The sequence below is a fragment of the Daphnia pulex genome, chromosome 11 (genome assembly GCF_021134715.1).
Source record: "Daphnia pulex isolate KAP4 chromosome 11, ASM2113471v1".
NCBI classification, from domain to species: domain Eukaryota; kingdom Metazoa; phylum Arthropoda; class Branchiopoda; order Diplostraca; family Daphniidae; genus Daphnia; species Daphnia pulex.
In genome coordinates, this window is record NC_060027.1 from 4223606 (window position 1) to 4244551 (window position 20946).

Genomic DNA, 20946 nt, shown 5'->3' on the forward strand with positions numbered 1-20946 from the left:
GTGTAAACAATCACGCAGCGGTTGACTTGCGTGTTATTCGTCTGTCACGCGCTTCTCTTCTTACAAGACGATATAGGTCAAATACTACATCATCTTTCTCTCTCTCTCTTGTGTGCGACTATTCGACAATTAAATTTAGCGAGACTTTATAGACTTTCAAGCGCATAGAGAGAGCAAACAAGCCGTACATTTTAACACACGCATCCCCCCTACACCCAACACACACATCCCCCCTCCCCAGCCGATGCATATCTGCTGAAGGGTGTTTACATCAGCCACCAAATCACTCAGTTATTGACAGGTCACTGTCAATTAAACCGCCATCTCTTCAAAATCAAGAAAATTCAGTCACCAGTGTGTGACTGTGGCACCGAAGAAGAATCCATCGAGCACTTCCTTTTCACGTGCTGCCTGTTCACAGCGCAAAGGAAAACATTCAAAGAAGCTTGCTTGAACAAAATAAGGGACTATCCACCCCCACTAACAACAGTAGCAACGTCATCAGCCATCTGGAAAGCACTTCTAAATTTCATCAAGGAAACTCGGCGATTAGATCACAAAAGAGAAGAGTGAAACCCATAGTAATAGCGCACATCTTTTAATTTTTATCCGTCTTACAAATTGTTTTAATATATCCACCACACTATCATTTTCCTACTTATCCGCCTTGAAATTCAGTCATACCCTCCAACTATCCTTTCAAATCCGTCTTCGTAAAATTAAAAGATGAAACCTAATGCAAAAGCAAACCCCTGCTCCTATACATATCAAATTTATTATATTTACAAAACCTATGTCTCCATATTTGTCTTTTAGTTGTGATAACATTCATGTATAGTTTATGAGCACAGGCAACACTCAAGTCTGAGTAGGCCTGGTAATACAAAAAAAAAAAAAAAAAAAAATCCCCCCTACACATGTAAAACAAATAAATCCAGACGATGGATTTTCCATCCAACATTTAATTTGATTCATTTCCCAAAAAGTGACTTATAATATTAGCCAAGATGAAAGATTATATATATTGGTTATTCTGTCCTACCAACGGAAATCCGGCCGATGAGGTTTCGCTGATGCTGTCGCTATGGTGATGGGGGTGGGAGTACTAAATCTCTCTCTTTAATTATTTGCTTTCATTCGCCCGCGCCCAACAACAAACAAAACAAGCCAAATAAACCAACATCTAGACGGTGTACTAATACAACTATAGGCTAGCTGGTTTTGACGGTAAATATGGACAAGACAATCGGCTAGATATACAGCGCTGCATGGCCTGGCCATGTTGAGTTCTACATATGACTAAAGGTTATTCCGCGTTGCGCCGCTGCGCAAATGCCGCACAACCGACGATGTGTGTGGAGTTTGGGCGGGCGGGCATCGCCCGTCTATAGGCGCAAGAGTGGCAGACGTGAGGTGAGTTCCCTGGCCACTCAGTCGACCCGTAACTCTTACCCGGAGTGGAAGCACCGCTCCGATTGATTCGGCCAATATAATATACCTATAATATACCATTATTGTTAATTACATCAACGGAAAAACATATTCCAATCCAGTGCATTGATGGGTTTATCTTTTTGAGTTCTTCTTCTATAGCAACTTGAATCAATTCAAGGTAAGCCTGTCGTCAACCGAATCATTTTTTAAAACTTTTGGTTTTTATTTTACCTTTTTATTTTTATTTTGGTTGAAAATCTTTTAAAAAACAAACGAAAAACAAACAAAGGAACTTTATAGTTTTCTTCCTGCGATTCTATTTTGAAATGGAGCAGGGGTCGAATGGGCAGCCATCAAAGTTTAATAGTTTCGTGAATAGCCAAGTGGGCGTGATAAGAGCAAGAGGAAAAAACGGTGGCTGGCAGAGTGGCACTATCTATCTAAGGCTGGAAGAAAATGTGCAGAAAGGGGGGAAAATGCGACCATGAATTTATAGGATAGATACTTTTAGACCGTTTGATGTTCCACATTGAATAGACGTTTGCAGCTTTTCTTCTCCGACAAAGAACGCGGAGGAGCCCTCACCATATATACTCTAGACACAATCTAAACAGTTGGCTAATATATCTCGGTTATCTCCAACGGCGAAGAGAGCATATCAAAGTTTCTTTTTATATTATGTCTTCTGTATGCAAAATACATTGATTGCCAAGGCCGTTGCCCGCCCATCTGGCCTGCTGCATATATATCTATCTCAAGTTTTACATATTGAATTTTTTTTCGCGGCAAACAAAGTTGGAGCCCGTCTTTTGGAATGGAAATTTACTTCTCCCGGAAATTCAAAGTTACATGGTCGGCTATAAGCGTCCCGTGTGTGGTTTTCTGCCCACTCTTTGGCTGGGCGGTTAGATATATATTCTTGTTTCTAATTCAATATAGATAAATCACGCGATGAGTATCTTTTCTCATTTGATTTGATTTGGTTTTTTGGCGGGTGATTTGATTGAAAAATTGGCTATATAGCAATTTCCGCTGGAAATATACGCTGCTGGTCCCGCGACTGCTGATTTAGTCGGACAAAATAAAAAGAGGGACGATTATATATATTATATACCACAGGGCCAGCGCAGCAGTATATATATATAGCCGGCCGCCTCAAATAAATCCTATTATCAAGTCAATCTATAATAACATTTGGAACTCGAATCGAAATTGGCCGCCAGCCAAAAGTCAATAAAAACATTTTGTTTCGCCATTCAATGTAGAGCTGCTAGACCCCCCCTATATAAATAAAAAGCAGTCCGATTTTATATTATATATATCTATAGCACAAAGATTGAAAATAGAACTTATAAGAACCTTTCAACGTGATGAAATTCCACTTTTTTTCTTTTAAATTTTCCTTCTTTCTTTCATTATGATATTTTAATATTATCCGGAACAGTTTGAAAAGGGGTGCGGCAATTGCCAGGAGAGAGGGACATCCTGGTGACGGCGACGATGATGAGTGCCGTCGGTGGTGATGAACGATTGACCGAATATTATGAGCCGATTTTCTTGTTGTTGCTTGGCAACAACAGTTCGCGCAACGACAGCAGCAGCAGCAGCAGCGGCGGAGGCGGAGGCAACAACACGACGGAAGAAGATTACGACTACGACATCGACTCGTCGTTCGACAATTACGACTGGGCCGAATTGATTCCCGCCGTCGTCGTCTACTCATTCGTCCTCCTCTTTGGCATCTCGGGAAACGGTATATAGTCCATCTATTTTTCATGCCCACACACACACATCAACTTTAAATCGATTCATCTCTCTATTCCAAGTATATATATGGCCAACATCCATAGCAATACTTTGGCCTTTTAAATCTTTCAAAATGGGCGGGCTTTCTCCTCTCTATCCCATCTATCGATAATTATATGCTTGTATTTTTTTTAAATAAATATAGTATACGTTGCCATCAATTATATTATCCATCCCGGGAAAGCTATATTCCCGGTAGTATTATATATCCAGCAACCCAGGGCGTAGGCTATATTATACTACGTAATACTCTAACCGCGGCTAATTTTCCGACTTGCTAAGCGCGCAGAAGTATAAAATGTCAAGTTGATAAATCTATTTCGCCTAGGTGAAATTAACCATTTATAGCGGCCATCAGCAACCGCGCTCTATTATAATGAATATAATATGCACGCAACTTCGCTCTTCATTTGTTGATGTTATATTATTACGCGACCGACTAAAACATATACCCGGCAATGTGTTGCGCTTCAAGAGCACATATAAAATGTAATAATAAAACGATGACCCAGAAAATCTTTGTCGACTCTTGACCGCGTATAACGAACGGATCCACATCATTTCCACTTTGTAATATTATAAAGCTCGTATGTATACATAATAATATAGATATCGGGGGCAGAGCATCAAAGACGGGCTGAGATGATGTCTATCATCAAACGGATGTAGCTATATATTGACCCAGCTCGTTGGAGCAGTCTATAAATCATTGGGCGCCCTACTACATTGTCGTATTAATTATATATGCAGGGCTGATCATATTTACCATCGCCCGATATCGAAGACTCAAAACCATCACCAACATCTTCTTGGCCAGCCTAGCCTCGGCCGACCTGCTACTCGTCATTATCTGCGTTCCTGTTAATGTAAGTCACTCCAATCGATATCTATCTATATAATAATATTCTCATCGTATATACGAGTCCATCAAACTTGGATAAAGTTAATACTTAAATATTTATAGACCCATATTGTTTTGAGGTGCGGGTATATAACACGACTCAAAATAAACAAATTTCATCTGATATATAGAGCAGAATATATATAAAGCCATTATATAAACACACACTGTTTGAATTAGGCAATCCTTGGGGTTTCTTTTGATGTGACTGGAAATAGAATATAAAAGACCTTCACCCACAAACATCGACCTATTTCCTTCTCCCTTTTTTTTCCCCATTTCATTATCAAAATAAAATGAAAAAAAAAAGGTTTTTTTATAATGTCCGATGTCGGATGAGAAGTCAGAAGAAGAAGTATCTCTTCCTCCTCGTTCTCCAATTCACTTTCATTTCTTTTGTCCAAAAGTTGTTTACAAGAAATCAATCCGAGCAGCAGCAGCAGCTGAGATGGCTATGAACTAGTCAACTGATGATAGACTTTTCACAGAAAATCGAAAAAAAAACCCAACCCATTGAACAAAAGGACTACTGTGATGCTGCCGCACTCTCATTATGTAGCATAATAGATCCAGCCTATCTAGTATAATGCACACATAATACGTGCTCGTTTCTATTGACGGTCCATTAAATGTGGTTACAATCGGACCGGGATTTCCAGCTATTATCATAATACGTATGGGACACATTATTCATCGCGCCATTATATACATGCTTGAAAGTCTTTTCACATTTATAGCTGTATATAAAAATGTGCGCAGCAGCGCTTATCTTAACTGTCTATAGAAAGAGAGATACACATCTTTATATTGATTTTGGAAAACAACAAAACAAAAATGTAGTAATTATATATGTAATAGGCGTGGAAATAGAATTTTCATTACTTTCTTTTTTCCCGCTAAGGAATTTGAATCTAGAGAGAGCTAGAGAGAGAATCCTGGAGTATAGCTCCTAAGACGCCGTCTATATGTAACGATTTTTTAAATATTTGATCTCATTCCTTTCGATTTGTGTTGGCGGCAGGGAGCATCAGACTATGAAAATATACGCTAAAAGCTTAAAGTGCCGAGCACTCTTCCTATAATAATTTTATTATAGGTTCTGCGCTGCATAATAACGTCTATCTACCTCAACTCGAACATTACCAGAAGAGCATTTTTATTTATGTAAATTTAGATCAGAAATGCACGCAAGGAAAAACCACTCGGCAGCAGCAGAGAAAGAACTTGAGAGACTTATACAAATTGCACAAAGGAATAACGTCAGAGCTTAATACTAGGGCTACTAATATATTCTAACCATTACATCACAACGAACAGCATTATCTGATTTAATATAAATGGGCATCGAATTTTCACCGACGTCTACATAGTCCAGTTGTAATAGAGGTTTAAAAAATTAACTGATTGCTGGATAATTAATTCGGCCGGCATAATAAGGTCCGAGATTTGTGTCTATGCCTGATTACAAATATTATGACGTAATGCCATTATATAATCGGCTAATGAAATTGCGCAGGTAGCCAAACTCTTTTCTTTCGCTTGGACGTTCGGCGTGTTCCTCTGCAAGTTCGTTCACTACATGCAAAACGTGTCGGCCATCTGCTCCGTCCTGACTCTCACAGCCATGAGCATCGAACGGTAAAAAAAGGCGCCAATTTCAAATAACTTTGACTGGATTTAGTTATATATAGACGAATCTAATTTAATATTTCAGCGCGAGTATATCGCTTTCATTCCGCCCTGTTCAACAGGATTATAGTCTATATGATCACATTTTCTATAAAAGTATATCAGTAGATTACCCTTTTATATAGTAGGCCTATACACAGCCTTTCTTCTTTCCTTATAGTTTCTATATACTCAATTTATTCGCTTGCTGGCCTCTATATATTGCATTTCTTTTTACTTTCGTTCGTTCGGGGGGTATCAATAAGTGTAGGTATTACGCCATCGTTCACCCTATGCGTGCCCAGTACCTGTGTACCCTGAGCCAGGCACGGAAAGTCATCACGGCTACGTGGATCACCAGTTTCGCCCTGGCCACGCCAACGCTCTGGATTCAAGTAATATATAATACAAAAACATCAACAACAGCTCCATCTAGATTACATAACCTAGCTATAGTATATACTGTATATATATCTAAATATTGGGTTTTAACACAGCGCACGAACATGTTCGTGATGATGCGGTTAATATCATACCGCATCACAAGTTCATCATGTAATAATTCAATTAAATAGACCGCGAAATTTAAACCGAATTTTTTTGTTCACTATATAGATTTACACGTTATAGCTATCAATTCAAATATAGCCAATTATTAGCCATGCGAATAATAATGTGAATAATGATGTGCGGTGCATCAGAACAGCTCATTTCTGGTTGCCAGCTCGTTAGCCGCGGTCTTAAACAATTATTAGATAGTGAATGGCGTACATAAAACGGAATTAATGTTGTCGGGTCTCACATCTCTAATTTATAGCATGTATACTGCAGGCGGGAGCAGCTAATATATAGCTACTCACCGTCCAATTCATCGAAAAGCCGCGAAAAGCTATAGCAGCACGTGCTGGGTCCACGAGAGCTGGGATAGTAACGACTGATGCTGCTGCTGGCGGCCTTAATATCTGTCTAAATGTAGCTGTAGAATTTAATGATGGTCAGCTGCCAAAGGCCTAGTGATATAATATACGTCTAGTGTCACATGTTTGGATGGATGGCGACCACTAGACGATGTTGGATATTGGATATCCGACCAGTAGTCTAGTCTTACACATCAGCAGATGAGGCCGCCGTGCGAGATGGATGTTGAATTATGCGCTGGATGTATCCTTACGGGTTTCTTTTCCGTCCCTCCTGTATCAAATGAGAGCGCATCGATTGGTCGGGGCTCTTTTTATTATACAATGTCTGCGTTTCGCTATGGTTGCTTAACCCGACTGAGCAGCAGTAGAAGCAGCAGCTTCTCAAAACTCTCTGCGCAATTATATCGACTCGAAACGGATCTCCATTGCAAATCGACTCGACGCCGTAAATAGTCGCGTCTCACGTTCAATTTCTATCATCGAGACTGACAGATAAGAATTAAAAAGGATAGATAGATAATATACTGTTTCATCATTTCATTTGTAATTCAATCGCCAATGTGTTATATAACCGGTAGTAATGAATATAATGTCTAAGAATTCCACTTGGCACTTGGCAATTTCTTGTCGGTAAATTAGTTGAATTAATTATAGAATAAATAAATAACAACCATTTTTCAAATGAATTTTCAAGTAAGAATTCTGTATAATAACTACTAAAAGGATTTTGGCCATTTTTCAATTTCGCAATATAATAATGGCCTACGTATGACGCCCCCGAGAAATCTGAATATTACATAAAAATAGACTTCCGGTTGGCATTATCCTATATATATTTATATATGTAGGTCCATTTGCCGGTGGGAGTGCGTAAGCCGGCTTTCTGGTGCGTCCGTGACTGGGACAGTCCAATCAGCTGGCAGATCTACGAGCTCTACATGCTCGTCCTGGTTCTGGTCCTGCCCTTGTCCATCATGGCCGGCACTTACGGAGCCATCGGCCGCGAAGTCTGGCGTGTCACTTACCTCCGTTCGTCCATGACCAAGTGCGTACTATATACCTTATATATTTATATCATCTATTCGCCATTTAGCGTGGCTACTATGTGCACTGCATAGTTAATCGAGGTCCGGCGAGACGCATTATATTAGCGCCAGCAGCAAACGCGTTAATCCATATTCAACACCATCATATTTAACTTTTGATTATATGAAATGTTCCTTTCGTTTCTCCCGGTGTAATATATATACGTTTATCAATCTATTATTGCCATTAAGTGACCCGAATACCGAAGTAGTTCCAGCGGCGATGCTGACGGAAAATGTGGCCACCGCCACGGCCATCAGCACGACGACGACGGCCATCAGCAGCGGCGAAGTTCCGGCCGATCTGCCCGACGTCGTTGGCCCAGAAGCCTGTCAAATGTTAAACGAGTGAGTGGCAAATGTCTATAATATCTAATATCGTGAATTATGTTTTATTTATACCTCGATTTATATGCTTTTGATGGCTGGCCAGCAGCACTTATAAAAATTGAGCCACAGCAGATGTTGTATTTCACCCCTGTTGTCCCGCGTGTTATCATCGCTGAACATCAAACTGCCAGTCGATATATTTAAGGGTTTGACTTGATCACCAGGGTGTCTATACGTTGTCATTCCGTTGGCTGTTGATCTACGCGTGTCACAGTCTATCGCGTATGAATTAGGTATAAACGAACTACTTGGCAACCAGTCAATAAACAGCCACTTTCGCTACCAGTATACTAACTATACATGTATATGTAGACATAACTTCAACAGTAGCCGATGTGTATTATAAGCCGCTTTGCGCAGTTTCAATCTACATCCCAGTTATATTTAAAGGGGGACCCAGCCCTTTGTGTCACTGCCTGTTAGACGACATACCATCAACATCAACGCCCTCGCAACATAGCAACATATATATCGACTGTGCTGAATTTCCCTTGTTCAGCATATACCTACATAGCTCGACGACACGTAGATTATAATATACATGCGAGAGAGTGGCGGTGGTGTGAATAGAAAATGCGAGAAGGTGTGTTCGTGTTCACATGGCGAGAAATTCAGTCGCCATGGGAATAGATATAGATATAGGAGACAGGACTTTTTCGACACCGGGTGCTGTTGTACGTACGTAAATAGACTCGCAATAATATCTTGCAAGATGTGAAACAAGGAGGGATTTCGGCGAGCACTTGACACTCAAAATAGTTATTTACGAATTATTTATGTAGGCCTACTGCTAAAATGTAATAGCATACCAAATAATGCTTCTTATAATTTTTAGATCTTCCACAGCAGGCGAAAGTCCCAAAGCAAAAGAAACTGTGACATTTTGTTTGAATTGCATTTGGTTTCGAGCTTTTAGTTTTAATACGATGACTTTTTTACGACCAAGTGAATTGTGAAAATGTTTGACAAAAGACGCGAGCTACTAGACTCATTTACGACGTCGTTGTTAAATCATTTCTTTTCGAGACATTTGCCCGTCGTCAATTCGGTTGCTACGCGAATTTTTATTTGCGCTCCTGTATATAAAAAGGCGACGACACGAATAGCGAAAATGGCACTTGCCAACACTTTCATTTAAAAAGAAAAAAAAAAGGTGCCATCATTCTTTTACTTTTCGTTTTCAAAAGAATTGCAAAAGTATTATTATTATATATCATCGTTTGAGTCGCGCGCTTCCGTTTTCTCCCAGCGACACACAGCAGGCAGCAGCACTCGCGGGACGTTCAAACACGACAAGACTCAACCAACCGAAAACTTCTATTCTTTTTTGAAAGGGTGCTGTGCTGTTCACGCAAACTTTTGAGGCTGCAATTGTTATATAGACACACAGAAAGTTCTTTAGAGTGCATCATGAACACCGGAAGTATAACTAGCTAGCACGTACACGTATATATATATACCCATTGATTGCTCCAGAAAAAAAAGAAGTAAACAACGTCTAAAGCGAAATTCCAAACTTTTTATTTTATTTTTCCATAAATCTAAAAATCCGGCCGGAATCTACTGTATAAATAAATAAAAGTCTAAATTTGAACGACGTTATTTAAGGGCCTCGACGTGACGACCTACACATCATTTTCCGTTGAAAATGTGTGTGTGTGTTTTTAACTCGCTCGGATGAAAAGGGTTTTTATATTTATGTTTACATCCTTTTTGATGCTTTGGATATGTTTGTTTTATTATTCAGAGTCGTTAACAAGAGAGAAGCGAGTAGTAGTGCCAGGGGATTGCCAACGACCCGGCGGACGGCGGGAGTCGGCGTGCAGCAGAATAAAGAGGCGGCAACAACAGCCGTAGCAGCAGCAGGAACAGGAGGAGCTGCTGGCGGTAAGAAGAATTCCGTCAAAATAAGCAACACCATCATCAGGAGGAATAAGCGACGCAGCAGTAGCAATCATGCTAATAGTAGCCGATCCCCTCCGGCCTCGCAACGTGCTCAAGCCGATCACAAGACGGCCCGTCAAGTATGAGTTAGCTTTTTCATGATTCTAATATTTATTTATTCACATTATTTTCCATCAAATGAGAAGCTGAATCCTTTTTTATTTTTGAAAAATAATACATAAAAAAGGTTGTCAAAATGCTGGTGGCCGTCGTCATCTTGTTCGCCGTCTGCTGGTCGCCGTACCTCATTGACAACGTCCTGACCAGTTTCGCTCTCCTGCCCAACACGAGAACCGGACCGATGAAACACATGAAAATGGCATTGTAAATCGTCATTTATCCATTCTAAAATAGTTGTAGAATTACAGGGGAAGTTTTGCGGATGTCAATTAAAAATTCAACTTTGGCGGGAATTTCAAATTTTGATTCAACAAGCCATATTATTGTTATTCCTTTATTATAGTATTTACTTGGGGAAGTTTTGCGGCTCTATTTAAAAATTCGAGTTTGGCGGGAATTTCAAATTTTGGTTAAACAAGCCATATTGCTGTTATTCCTTTAATTAAGCTGCTTAATCATTCTAATAATCGTATATTTTCTTTCTTTCCTATTGTGTATTACCTATTCATGTACCCACGTCACCATTTGCCGCTATATAATGCCAAACAGCCACTTGCTGTCGTACATCAACAGCTGCTGCAACCCACTCGTCTACGGGTTCATGTCTAAGAACTTCCGGCGAGGATTCAAGGCGGCCTTGAGGCTGCGATCCAAGAGCTGCATCCCGTACTTTTGCTACTGCTGCACCAGTTGCTGCTGCTGTCATCGCAATCCGAGGTGAGTGGGGTGTGGGGGATTTTTATTATATGTAGATGCACGAACGAATATTCTCTATAAGCTTTTGGCAGACGTACGACTGATGCTCAACTTTTTGTGCGCTGGGGGGGTTGGTGGTGGTGGTGCAAGGGCGGAGGCGTTTATTGTTTCTCCGAATCAGGCGGCCTATTAAAATTAATGACAGGTGTTTTATTTGTGCTGACGATGATGGGCGTGTGCCTCAGGAACGTCAGGCAGCGCTCCGTCTACAAGTTTTCACACGTTTCCAACAATTCACGCCTCACCACCCAAATCCGACTGCAAGATCCCGGGTGAGTTTGATTATTACATATCTTATATTTAGACTTATAGACGACGCGATGTTATGTATAATAGAGCTATTGAAATTGGCTTGACATTTCATCCAAGGGCGTTGATTAACAGCAAAAAGCAGCAGCTCTTTTGTTGAAATGAATAAGTAAATCTATATGATGTTTTAGATATAGGAATTATTATATAAGCTATTAATACATTCTGGATTATATTCGTCAGACTATTAGACTTTAGCCTTCTAATTGATCAAACGACTGCATGCCGAGCATTTACCATTAAGATTTTTGGAATGAAGCTATAAAGGCTGATATGCGTGCAATATTAAACATTTCCGACGATGTCTCCAACATCTGTTGATTACAAATAGTCTGGGAGAGAGCCCATCAGGGGGTCTCTCGCTAATTAATATTTGATCGCAATATCAGTCGGACCATAATAATACATCATGTGACTGTATAATGTAGCTCGCCAGTAAATATATATGCTGGAGCACGTGAGCTGTGTTTTCCATCGAAGCTCTCATAGCTATGTGCTGCTGCTGGGCTACTTATTCGATCTGCTTTCAGGAATTCAGATGAAGCAGCAATTCTTTGGAGAGGCGGCGCACGCTTCAATTCGGCACCAAGCTATTTCATTACGCAATTCGGCCAATTACAATCCCGTGTTTTGGGGTGGGGGGAAGGGGTCAGGTTCAAATGATTTTCAGGTGATTGAGATATATGCGCATAATTCTTTTTTTAAATTGATTTTCAAGTGCCGAATAGTTCAACTGTAGACTATTTACTACTCTTTTTTGTTTTTGTTTGAGTTGATCTAGACAGAACCCACAACCAGCAGCCCCCCCACAAGTGGTTCAAACCTTACAGTATGTAATTAAAGCCTGGGAGGGCATTGTGTCGAGCACAAGTCATTGAGTATATTCAAATTGCGGACCGAGTGAACTGCTAATGTCTAATGCGCACAAGTTATTGTACGTCTATAGCCAATATAGACCCATGGCGTCATCGTCAAACAACGAAAAGATCAAAACTATATTGTCGGTTGAATTTGTCGATTTATACAATCGTCTCGAATAATACGTGATGGGAAACGTATATAATAATTTCTATTATAATACGACAAGGGCGTGGATGTAAATCCAAAAAAATCATGAGAAAAGACGTTTCAGGAGGTCAAAGGTCAAAGTTCAAAAAATCCGAACTTGTTAGGTTGGATGTACATGTATATTACGGAAACCGTTGCCGGCTGAAACTTGTCGGCAAGAATGATTTGCAGTTATATTATATAACTAGATGAAATAACGCAACAAGTTTTTGAGCCGAATTATACGTCTTTTGCGAACATGTATAACTTTTATTATTTTTCCCTTGTTTTCTTTTTTAAATAATAATAATCCGCTACTGTAGACTCCAGACGTAAAGAAGAAACATCCCGAATAATTGACATGTTCTGTGAATCCAATTATTATCGAAAGATCCGTGATTCGCCATCATTTTTCCCTTACATTTGTCTGGGGCTGTCTGGCGTTAGGCCGATCAACTTCATTGACAACCCGAGGGTCGACCCTTGTTAACTCTTGAGTTTGGTGCAATCAATTTCTAAAAAATAAATAAATAAAAAACTTGTTGGCTTTTTTTTTTTACTTTTAGATTTATTTACTGCAGCTCTATTCAAGATAGTACGAGTGTGACGAACAAGGAGAACTGGGCTATATAGAAAATATCAAGCTATATAGCTTGATAGCTGTGCTATAGCTCTATATCTATATATATAGTCAATTGACATGGGGATCCAATTAGACTCTGGCGTTGTATATTATTGATCAGTAGACATCACAAACGAGTTGACGAGTTGGCGTATTTGTAATTTAGTTCGCTCCTCGTACATATGTGTATACAGTGCGCATTTGAGCTGTATAATAAGGAATATAATTTAACAATTCACGGGAGTCATTTCCCTTTGACATCTCTTTTGGCTGTTTGCCGGCTATAATTTACACAACTTTATAGGCCTATACATGCGTGTCGTATATATAATCAGGTACCGAAAGTTGGTTCGAATTTCAGCCACCCCGTTGGATCCAAATTAAAAGTGTAAGGAGAAAACTTTGGCGCAGCAGAGCAGCTATATACCAGTGTGTATTAGGGAAAAGATTTCGTGTGTGCCAAAGGAGAGCGACACACCTCCCACCCACTGCTCCTTTTGATCCTGTTCTATGCCTATACATTCACTATACAGTGCTGTGCTTTGATCCGCGCTCCTTTGACGTTGGTTGATTTTCTCCCCCAACCGTTTTCTTTTTTATTTTATTTGCTTTCATTTTCTTTTATCCCGTAAACTAGCGACATCTATGAAGCGGTAGAATCACTCAACTCTACTATATAAATAGACTCACGAAATCGACCATTTTTTCTTCGGAATGATTACGCAGTGTCGATTCTATAAATTCGTAGAATTATTCATTGGAAGAAACACGCAGTGGAAAATCTAAAATGTCACGGGTTTGAATATTTTTTCGACCAGATAACCCTGATGAGAGGTTGTATAATAAAAAAAACCACATAGGTGGCGAGGGAATAGATTTACAGTTTTTATTGAGTGCTTGGCTTTTCTCGTTCTGTTTTTTGTTTTTTTTTACGACGGTGAAAGGGAAATGTATAAGAAACGGACTCGATCGCTACCACCACCACAATGTATTTCTCTCTCGCCAATCAAAATAGACTAAACAGAGAGAAAATGTATTATAGGTTTTTCGATGGATAGCCGCAATATGGCACAGTCACAGGTGGGGGGTATATGCTGGATGCACAAGTGTCGGCACGAATCTGTTGTGTATACATGTATACACACACGGTCGAATGAACACTGTCTGGACACTATCAAAAAAGGCTCTCACAAGCTCAGACAGACTCTTATATATGATGTAATAATATTCAAATTGTTTTTTGGACTTATTTGTTGCTGCTGCTGTGTGAAAACGCCACGCCAGGTTATTTCTCTCTCAATCTCTCGGCAATCGGCTTGACATGTATACGTCGTTAATTGATACACAGACGGCCTTGTGTCAAGCGCAGCACCATTTTGAGTTGCGCAAAACTTCACAAATCAAAAGAACGGGGCCACGGGCCAATAATAATCATCTGCAGTCGACAAATATCTATATGAAATTTGATGTATTAATTCGCCAGTAGTACCAGATTTATTATTTCTGACGTAAAAGAAGAGGCGGTAGACCATATCCCCACTAGCAGATTATATCCAAAGAAAATGTGTCTTTCTCTCTCTCTCACACTTTGCTCCGACGATGTTATTGCGGTCGGAGAGTCGTGAAAAGATGTTTGCTGCTGCCGGTTAGAAAATATATAAGGGCTAGAAATAAGAAATCTCTCTGCTATACTCCGACCGGGTCAAGGCTTTTCTTCATCTGCTATTTGGCATCGGAGATACTAAATCCAACAAAGTACCGTGGATATATAAACGCGCTGATGTTATAAGAAGCCGAGAGAAACGGTTGACATCACGGATTGTAGTTACTACTACAATGGGCAGCATTCGTTGTATCAAAAGAAAAGAAATCAAAAATTTCCAACACATTTCCAAAAGCAAAATGAACGACGAATGAAGAATTTCAGTGAGATTTGTCGACACGTCCATTTTTGATATCGCCATATGCAAATCTCAACCGGCCGACACCGCGGTCGACACGTCAGGAATGTTTCGATCAATATAGCTAAAAAGGTGATTTTTACAACCATTTTTCGTTTACATTGGCGATTCCAGCAGGGAGAACAACAACAACAACCAGCCAATTTAATGACGAGAGAAAGAAAAAAAGAGAAATAGAAAAGAGGCACCTCACGATAGTCACGAAACGCGTTTAACAAAGAGAAGAAGAATAAAAAATCGTGAACAAAAGAGGGGAATAGCCTCTCAGCTCCGTGTAAACGATTTGAAAGGAATGTCGGGAATCTCCGCCAGGGGGGCGCGTCCGATTAATAATAATAACCGTTTCGGATAAATATATATATAGAAGAGAATAAGCGCGTATATATCCGCATAGCATGTAGCTTATATAGCTAATAAGAAGAAGAAGAATAAGAACCCTACTGACGTGCGGATTATTGATCAGTCCTCCAAATAAATTAAAAAGAGATTGCGCGCCGTACATAATATTTCTTTTCTTTTTTATTCCTGCGGATTTCTTGTAATTCCCAGCACTTTTTCTTTCTTGTGTCTGTCGTTTCCTCTTTATATGGAAACTTGCGAAACCGCTAGACACAACAGACGCCAGCAACAGCAGCGCACGCATACCGAACATACAAATTCTATATCGGCGATGCCAAAATTGGAAAGAACAAAAACCTGTCCATATAGTTTTCTCTACATACAAAAACTCATTTCAAACTCGAACAAATCCTGTAGACACTCTCGTCTATTGACCAGATTGTATCGCGGTTGTTGGGTGTATATTGACGGCTCTCAAATATTCAATATTTTAAAATCTAGCGTGACACCTATAGTATATCTAACACTGAATAAGAAGGTTAATTAATTTTGTAAGCTGACCGGTTCAATATTGAATTATAACAATCAAGCAGTTACAATGTGTTTTTGCATTTTCTATTTTGTGATTTTCTGGGAAATGTGTCGACGTGGTGAACGAACGGGAGAATTTGTTTCCGTCAACAGCGCGACTTTGATTCATAATGTAGAACTATTATACAGACGGGCAACAGAAAGTCGTCGCGTTTGCGTCTAGTCATCGGGAGAAATTTTCCAAATGGCCGTCGTCATCCTTATTACGGTGTGCTGTGTCGCGTGCCTGAAATAAATCACGCTGCAAAATGCTCGCCATTCAAACTCTCTAAGAGCAGCAGGTAAATTCGTCTTTGTCGTTAGAAAATCAACGACAATAGGCGAAAATGACCATTGGCAAAATCGTACCATTGGCAAGTATCGAGCTGTGGCACATATACATCATCTTATTATTCCAACAATAACGAACCCTATATGAGCAAACTATTCACGCACAACTAACTATATGCCATTATTGTTGTACCACATCTCACAGTAGGCGTGTGCTAGACCACCGGAATACAATCTACCGTGACTCGGTGACTTTTTCCAGCATATCACGTGCATTTCCTAAACGGGATGGGCGAAAGAAACTCAAAAAGATATGATCAGTGTCTATATAATTCGTGAAAAAAGGGATAAGCTTTTTTATATACGTGCTGGGGGGAGAAAAAAAATGATATTCGAATTTTTTAAAATCCTTATTCTTATATCCAACTATCCGTGTCAAGGCTGTGTCTGCTACTAGAGGAAGAGACGAGTGCGTATATATACAATGAGCCAGGCATTTGACTCTCTCGCAGCATATACAGATATTATAATATCTTATATGGAAGGCCGTGTGTGTATGTCAAGTCGATTTTCGTGTATAATCTATTACTTCTTTTGGAGAAGTTTATTATTTTGGGTTTGCGAGAGCTCCAAGTGCGCACGTCCTTGTCTATACATATTCTACCGCCGCGGGTATTTTTTAAAAAATCACCGACATTGTTATTTTCTTTTTCCCCTGCGGTAACCGCAAACATTTGAATAAAAAAGCAGAGAATTGCACAGCCCCAGTTCTCAGTTCATTTTCTGGTTACAACTCCAACCATCAGCCACAGTTCTTCTTCTTCTTCTTCTTTTCCAATGGTGGCTGTCTATAGTAATAGAACAACAATAGAATAAGAAAAAGGTATGACTAAAAAGGAGGAGTATCATCACATCAGGGCCCCTCTGCTGCTCGCTTGTTGTCATTTGTTTTGTGAATAATTTGTGAACAACTCACACGATCGTGACTTATGGCTCTGCCGCGACCTTTGAGAAATTCTTGAATTCCAGCAACCATTCACGCGGGAAATTCCTGCGGCAAATCTTCCTATTACCAACGGAATTAATTTAATATTGTGTGTTTCGTTATGTCATAGATTTCATCGCGTTGGATTTAAAAAAATTAAATGTTCAAATTAGGTTTTTTTTTCAATTGAAAACGGCGCGGGTGATCAATTAAACGGCCGATGATTGCGCGTAATTACAGGCCATAAATGTTTAACCGGTACATTAATTTCCCGCAGTTTGCAATGGGGGTCTTTGTGTGTGTGTATCTAATAACGGGCTGGCCATATTTGGTCATCTCTGCGCACAGATTTTGCGCTTTTACAATAAAAAAGAAAAGAATCATATTATTAGAAATTTGGCATTTAAACAGGCGTATCTATCTATTTTGCATATTACGTATAGCATAAAATTCTGGAAAATGATGAATGTGGAAATGTCAATGATCTTGTTATATTCTCCCAATTTTGGCAGGTACGTCCGGAGTAGCACGGTGGGTCATTCATCAATAGAGGCCGCGTCGGCTATCTGAGCATTCAGATGTCGTCATCATTAGCTCATATATTACTGCTATGTCCGGCCAACTTATCCATCAATTGTCGCCCATCAGGAGCCTCGCTCTTCTAAAAAAATTGCTTCTTTCGTTTCCGTTTGACGCAAACGTCGGCTGCTATATAACTGCCCTACTTTATTTTTTTAAATATTTCGACAGATTTGGGTTGTTTTCCAACTGAAAACTCGTTTCGAGCGACAGCTGTTGAATCCATTTTTACGCATATATTTTTTTCCCCTTTTCTCCTTTCTTGTCCGTTACGTCGAATCAAATTTCTCTTTTTTAAGAAAATAATTTTTTTGAATTGAAAAAAAATAGAAGGTGAAATGGATCGTCAAAAAATATATTTAAACAAAAATGGCAAAATCAAGAAAAGTTTTATTTTAAAAAAAAAAAGAAAAAACCTTTCTATATAGCTCAAGCGTCTCTCTCCGCTGCTGGTCGATTGCCAAGCTCAAATGACATGTAGGACGATATATAAAATATGACGTGTGGGAATTTGATAATATTCGGTATGTATAAAACGGGCGAACGATAAGGTAGCACAACAGCAATTGCGCTGGAGTCTAATTCAAAAAAACACGTTTACATTACGTAATTTGCTGTATTATTTACACGTCTATTCTTTTATTGACGAATCGATATTATTTCGCCGTCGTCTATTTGTTGCATGTTTCAGTTTTCGCTATTAAAATGAATGTCATTTTTTAAAAAATGAAAAATTTGTATAGACATTTTTGTATTTACATACTTTGCGTTATTCCAGCCATGTGTATAATAATAGCCGACATATATATACATACGTATAGCCTGAGAGTCAATCGGTAGGCTATGGATCAATATTATATTGCTATAAATCTTTATTATATTACATACATTATATTAAATCCAGCACTCCCACATGTGTATAGTTTTCTCCGCACTCGTTTATTATTATGCACAGTGGCTGTGTTGTTTGTATATATACATCAAAGTCCTGTTAGCTTTCAATTCTCTTTCATCAGTTCTCTCTCTTTCTCTCTTGTGTTTTTGTTTATGATTTATTCATCTCCTTTATTTTACCCCCATTGGTTTTTCCGTCTTCCATTACATATAGCAAACGGAGGAAAGAGCATAGCTCATTTGTGTACATCCTACACCATTTTCCTTATTTTATTCAAATCAAGCGCGTCTATCCATTTCGCCCAACTGACGATTGACTATTGACAGAGACCCTCTATTCGCTCTTCAGTGTTTCTATATTCGATGTGATAACATTTATTCAAACAAACAATAAATGACAAAATTAATTGCAGTTCATATTGACTCTATAATTAAAATCAATTATAGAAGACAAAAAAACCCAAAAATTTATATAATATTTAATCTTTTACAGCATCGCATTCCGAGTAAAGCTCATCCCAGATAGCTGGGCGAGATATAATAGAAGTTATATACACAATATATATATTTACTAAACTCTGCCGGAATTTTTTATGTTTTTCCCGAGTTATGTTACACACGGACGGAGGCTGGATGTTAACGCGGGATAGTAGGAAGAAGAAAAAGAAGATTTAAGCGATATGGGGAGAATAAGAAAAAAGAAAATGATGACTCGCAGCTCTATAGCAGTATCTGGGTGCTAGGAAGAATAGGAAGAAACGGATAGAGAGGAGAGAGAGTCATGCGTGTATTTACCGCACGACCAGCCGGGGCACCGCCCAAGGGCTCCCGCAAGAGAGACTCACGCTCTAGTAGATGAATACACCCGGCCCATGTAAGGGAAAAAAAGGACTCCTCTATATTCCTATACCTGGCCACTTCAGGTAAAGATTTATGCACAACCACCGCATCGGCAAGAGAGCCAACCCCTTCCACTCAGCGCTCATCCGCGCGCGCTGGATAAGAAAAAAAAAACAGAAACGAATAAATCCGCGTACAACTCACGACGTGTATAGTACTTGGTATACATTAGAATCTCTTTATCGGTTCTTCCCCCCTTGATTTTTTGTTCGGTTGATTGAGAAATGCCAAACGATTAAACCTCCGCACTTTCTCCGAGCAACAAAAAAAAAAAGAGATTTCGTGTTACATTCAATTAGGCTACATAACACGGCCAATAACAAGGAGCTTATATTCACAGTACGATCAGAAAAATAGACACAAAAAGGAGATAATCACATATAGCGTGAACTTTCCAGAGAAGTGAAAGTTTGCGATGTTTCATCTGCTGGGATGTCTCTTTAACATCCAGACACACGCACAAAAAAACGGCGACCGATTTTCTATTAGGTATACATACAAGACGATACAAGATGAGGCCACCACCTGCTTGTATTCGGACAGGCCAATCACGCGAGTGGGCGCGATGGTAATCGTCTGTTAGCTCCAAATCGGTAGAGGTGATAACTGGCCGATGACTAATTTTCCAGAACACGTCAAGGTGATTGTGCGGGAATTCTCGGAACGACTCCCGCAATGTATAGAGTAGTCGCTCTGCTTATTATACATGCCGTCAGCTGATGTGGAAGAATGAATGAATCAACCGAAATTCCCCAACAGAAAAAATATGGTGGGTGTTACATCAACTCCAACAACCAAAGACCGTCGTCAAAAGGACTCGATAGCTCGAAAGATGTGTAGCAAATATTATAAGAGTTGGTGGGGGTATAGATGTCGTGTTGCACGTCTGAGGTGATTCAGTCGAACGGTCGAGTCACGCAGCCAGCCGGCGGTGGCCCCCAAAAAGTCGTGTGGCAACGCTGCAGTGAAGGAGAGAAAGGACGAATGAGAAGACGAAGAAGAAGAAGAAGAAGTGGAAAAAATGTCAGTATATAGAAAGAGAAAGATGGAAAGCAGAGATGTGGTGGAGGGGAATTTATATAGGACGAGGTTCCGTTGCGAGCCGTGAGAGCAGAGCCCAGCAGTAGAGAATAAACCAAACTGTGATGGTCGTGCATGGTGGTGGGGATATTCCTTGACCATATAAGGCCACAATCTGACTCTAGTCGCCATCAGCAGTTTGAGAGAGAAGGAGAAGAGATGCATATGCACATCTGACGCCAGCCATAAAACGAAGAACCTCGCGCTTGCTCGTCGCTGGCCCTCTTCTCTCTTATTCTTTTTAAAAGATGTTGGACTCTCTGCTGCCTATTAGAATACATTTCGTGTGTATGCTGCTGCTGCATGCCCTTGTCCTCTCTCTCTCCCACCTTATTCTGGCCAAGA

At 39.7% G+C, this 20946-nt stretch overlaps 1 protein-coding gene across 3 annotated transcripts; it reads left to right on the forward strand.

Moving 5' to 3' along the window:
* The first annotated feature begins 1404 nt into the window (after positions 1–1404).
* LOC124207536 (orexin receptor type 2-like) lies at positions 1405–19033 on the forward strand. 3 transcript variants are annotated; one of them, XM_046605047.1, is made up of 12 exons: positions 1405–1612; positions 2879–3187; positions 3991–4106; positions 5658–5779; positions 6081–6204; positions 7578–7774; positions 8007–8162; positions 9952–10228; positions 10336–10472; positions 10818–10985; positions 11170–11296; positions 17661–19033. In XM_046605047.1, exons 2-12 carry the CDS (start codon positions 2935–2937, stop codon positions 17673–17675), a joined length of 1692 nt encoding a protein of 563 aa, XP_046461003.1. In that variant the 5' UTR covers positions 1405–1612; positions 2879–2934; the 3' UTR covers positions 17676–19033. The 3 variants fall into 3 exon arrangements, with proteins under 3 accessions (XP_046461003.1, XP_046461002.1, XP_046461001.1); XM_046605046.1 differs by having other exon boundaries at positions 1411–1612; positions 11210–11296; XM_046605045.1 differs by having other exon boundaries at positions 1433–1612; positions 11057–11296.
* The last annotated feature ends 1913 nt before the right edge of the window (positions 19034–20946 follow it).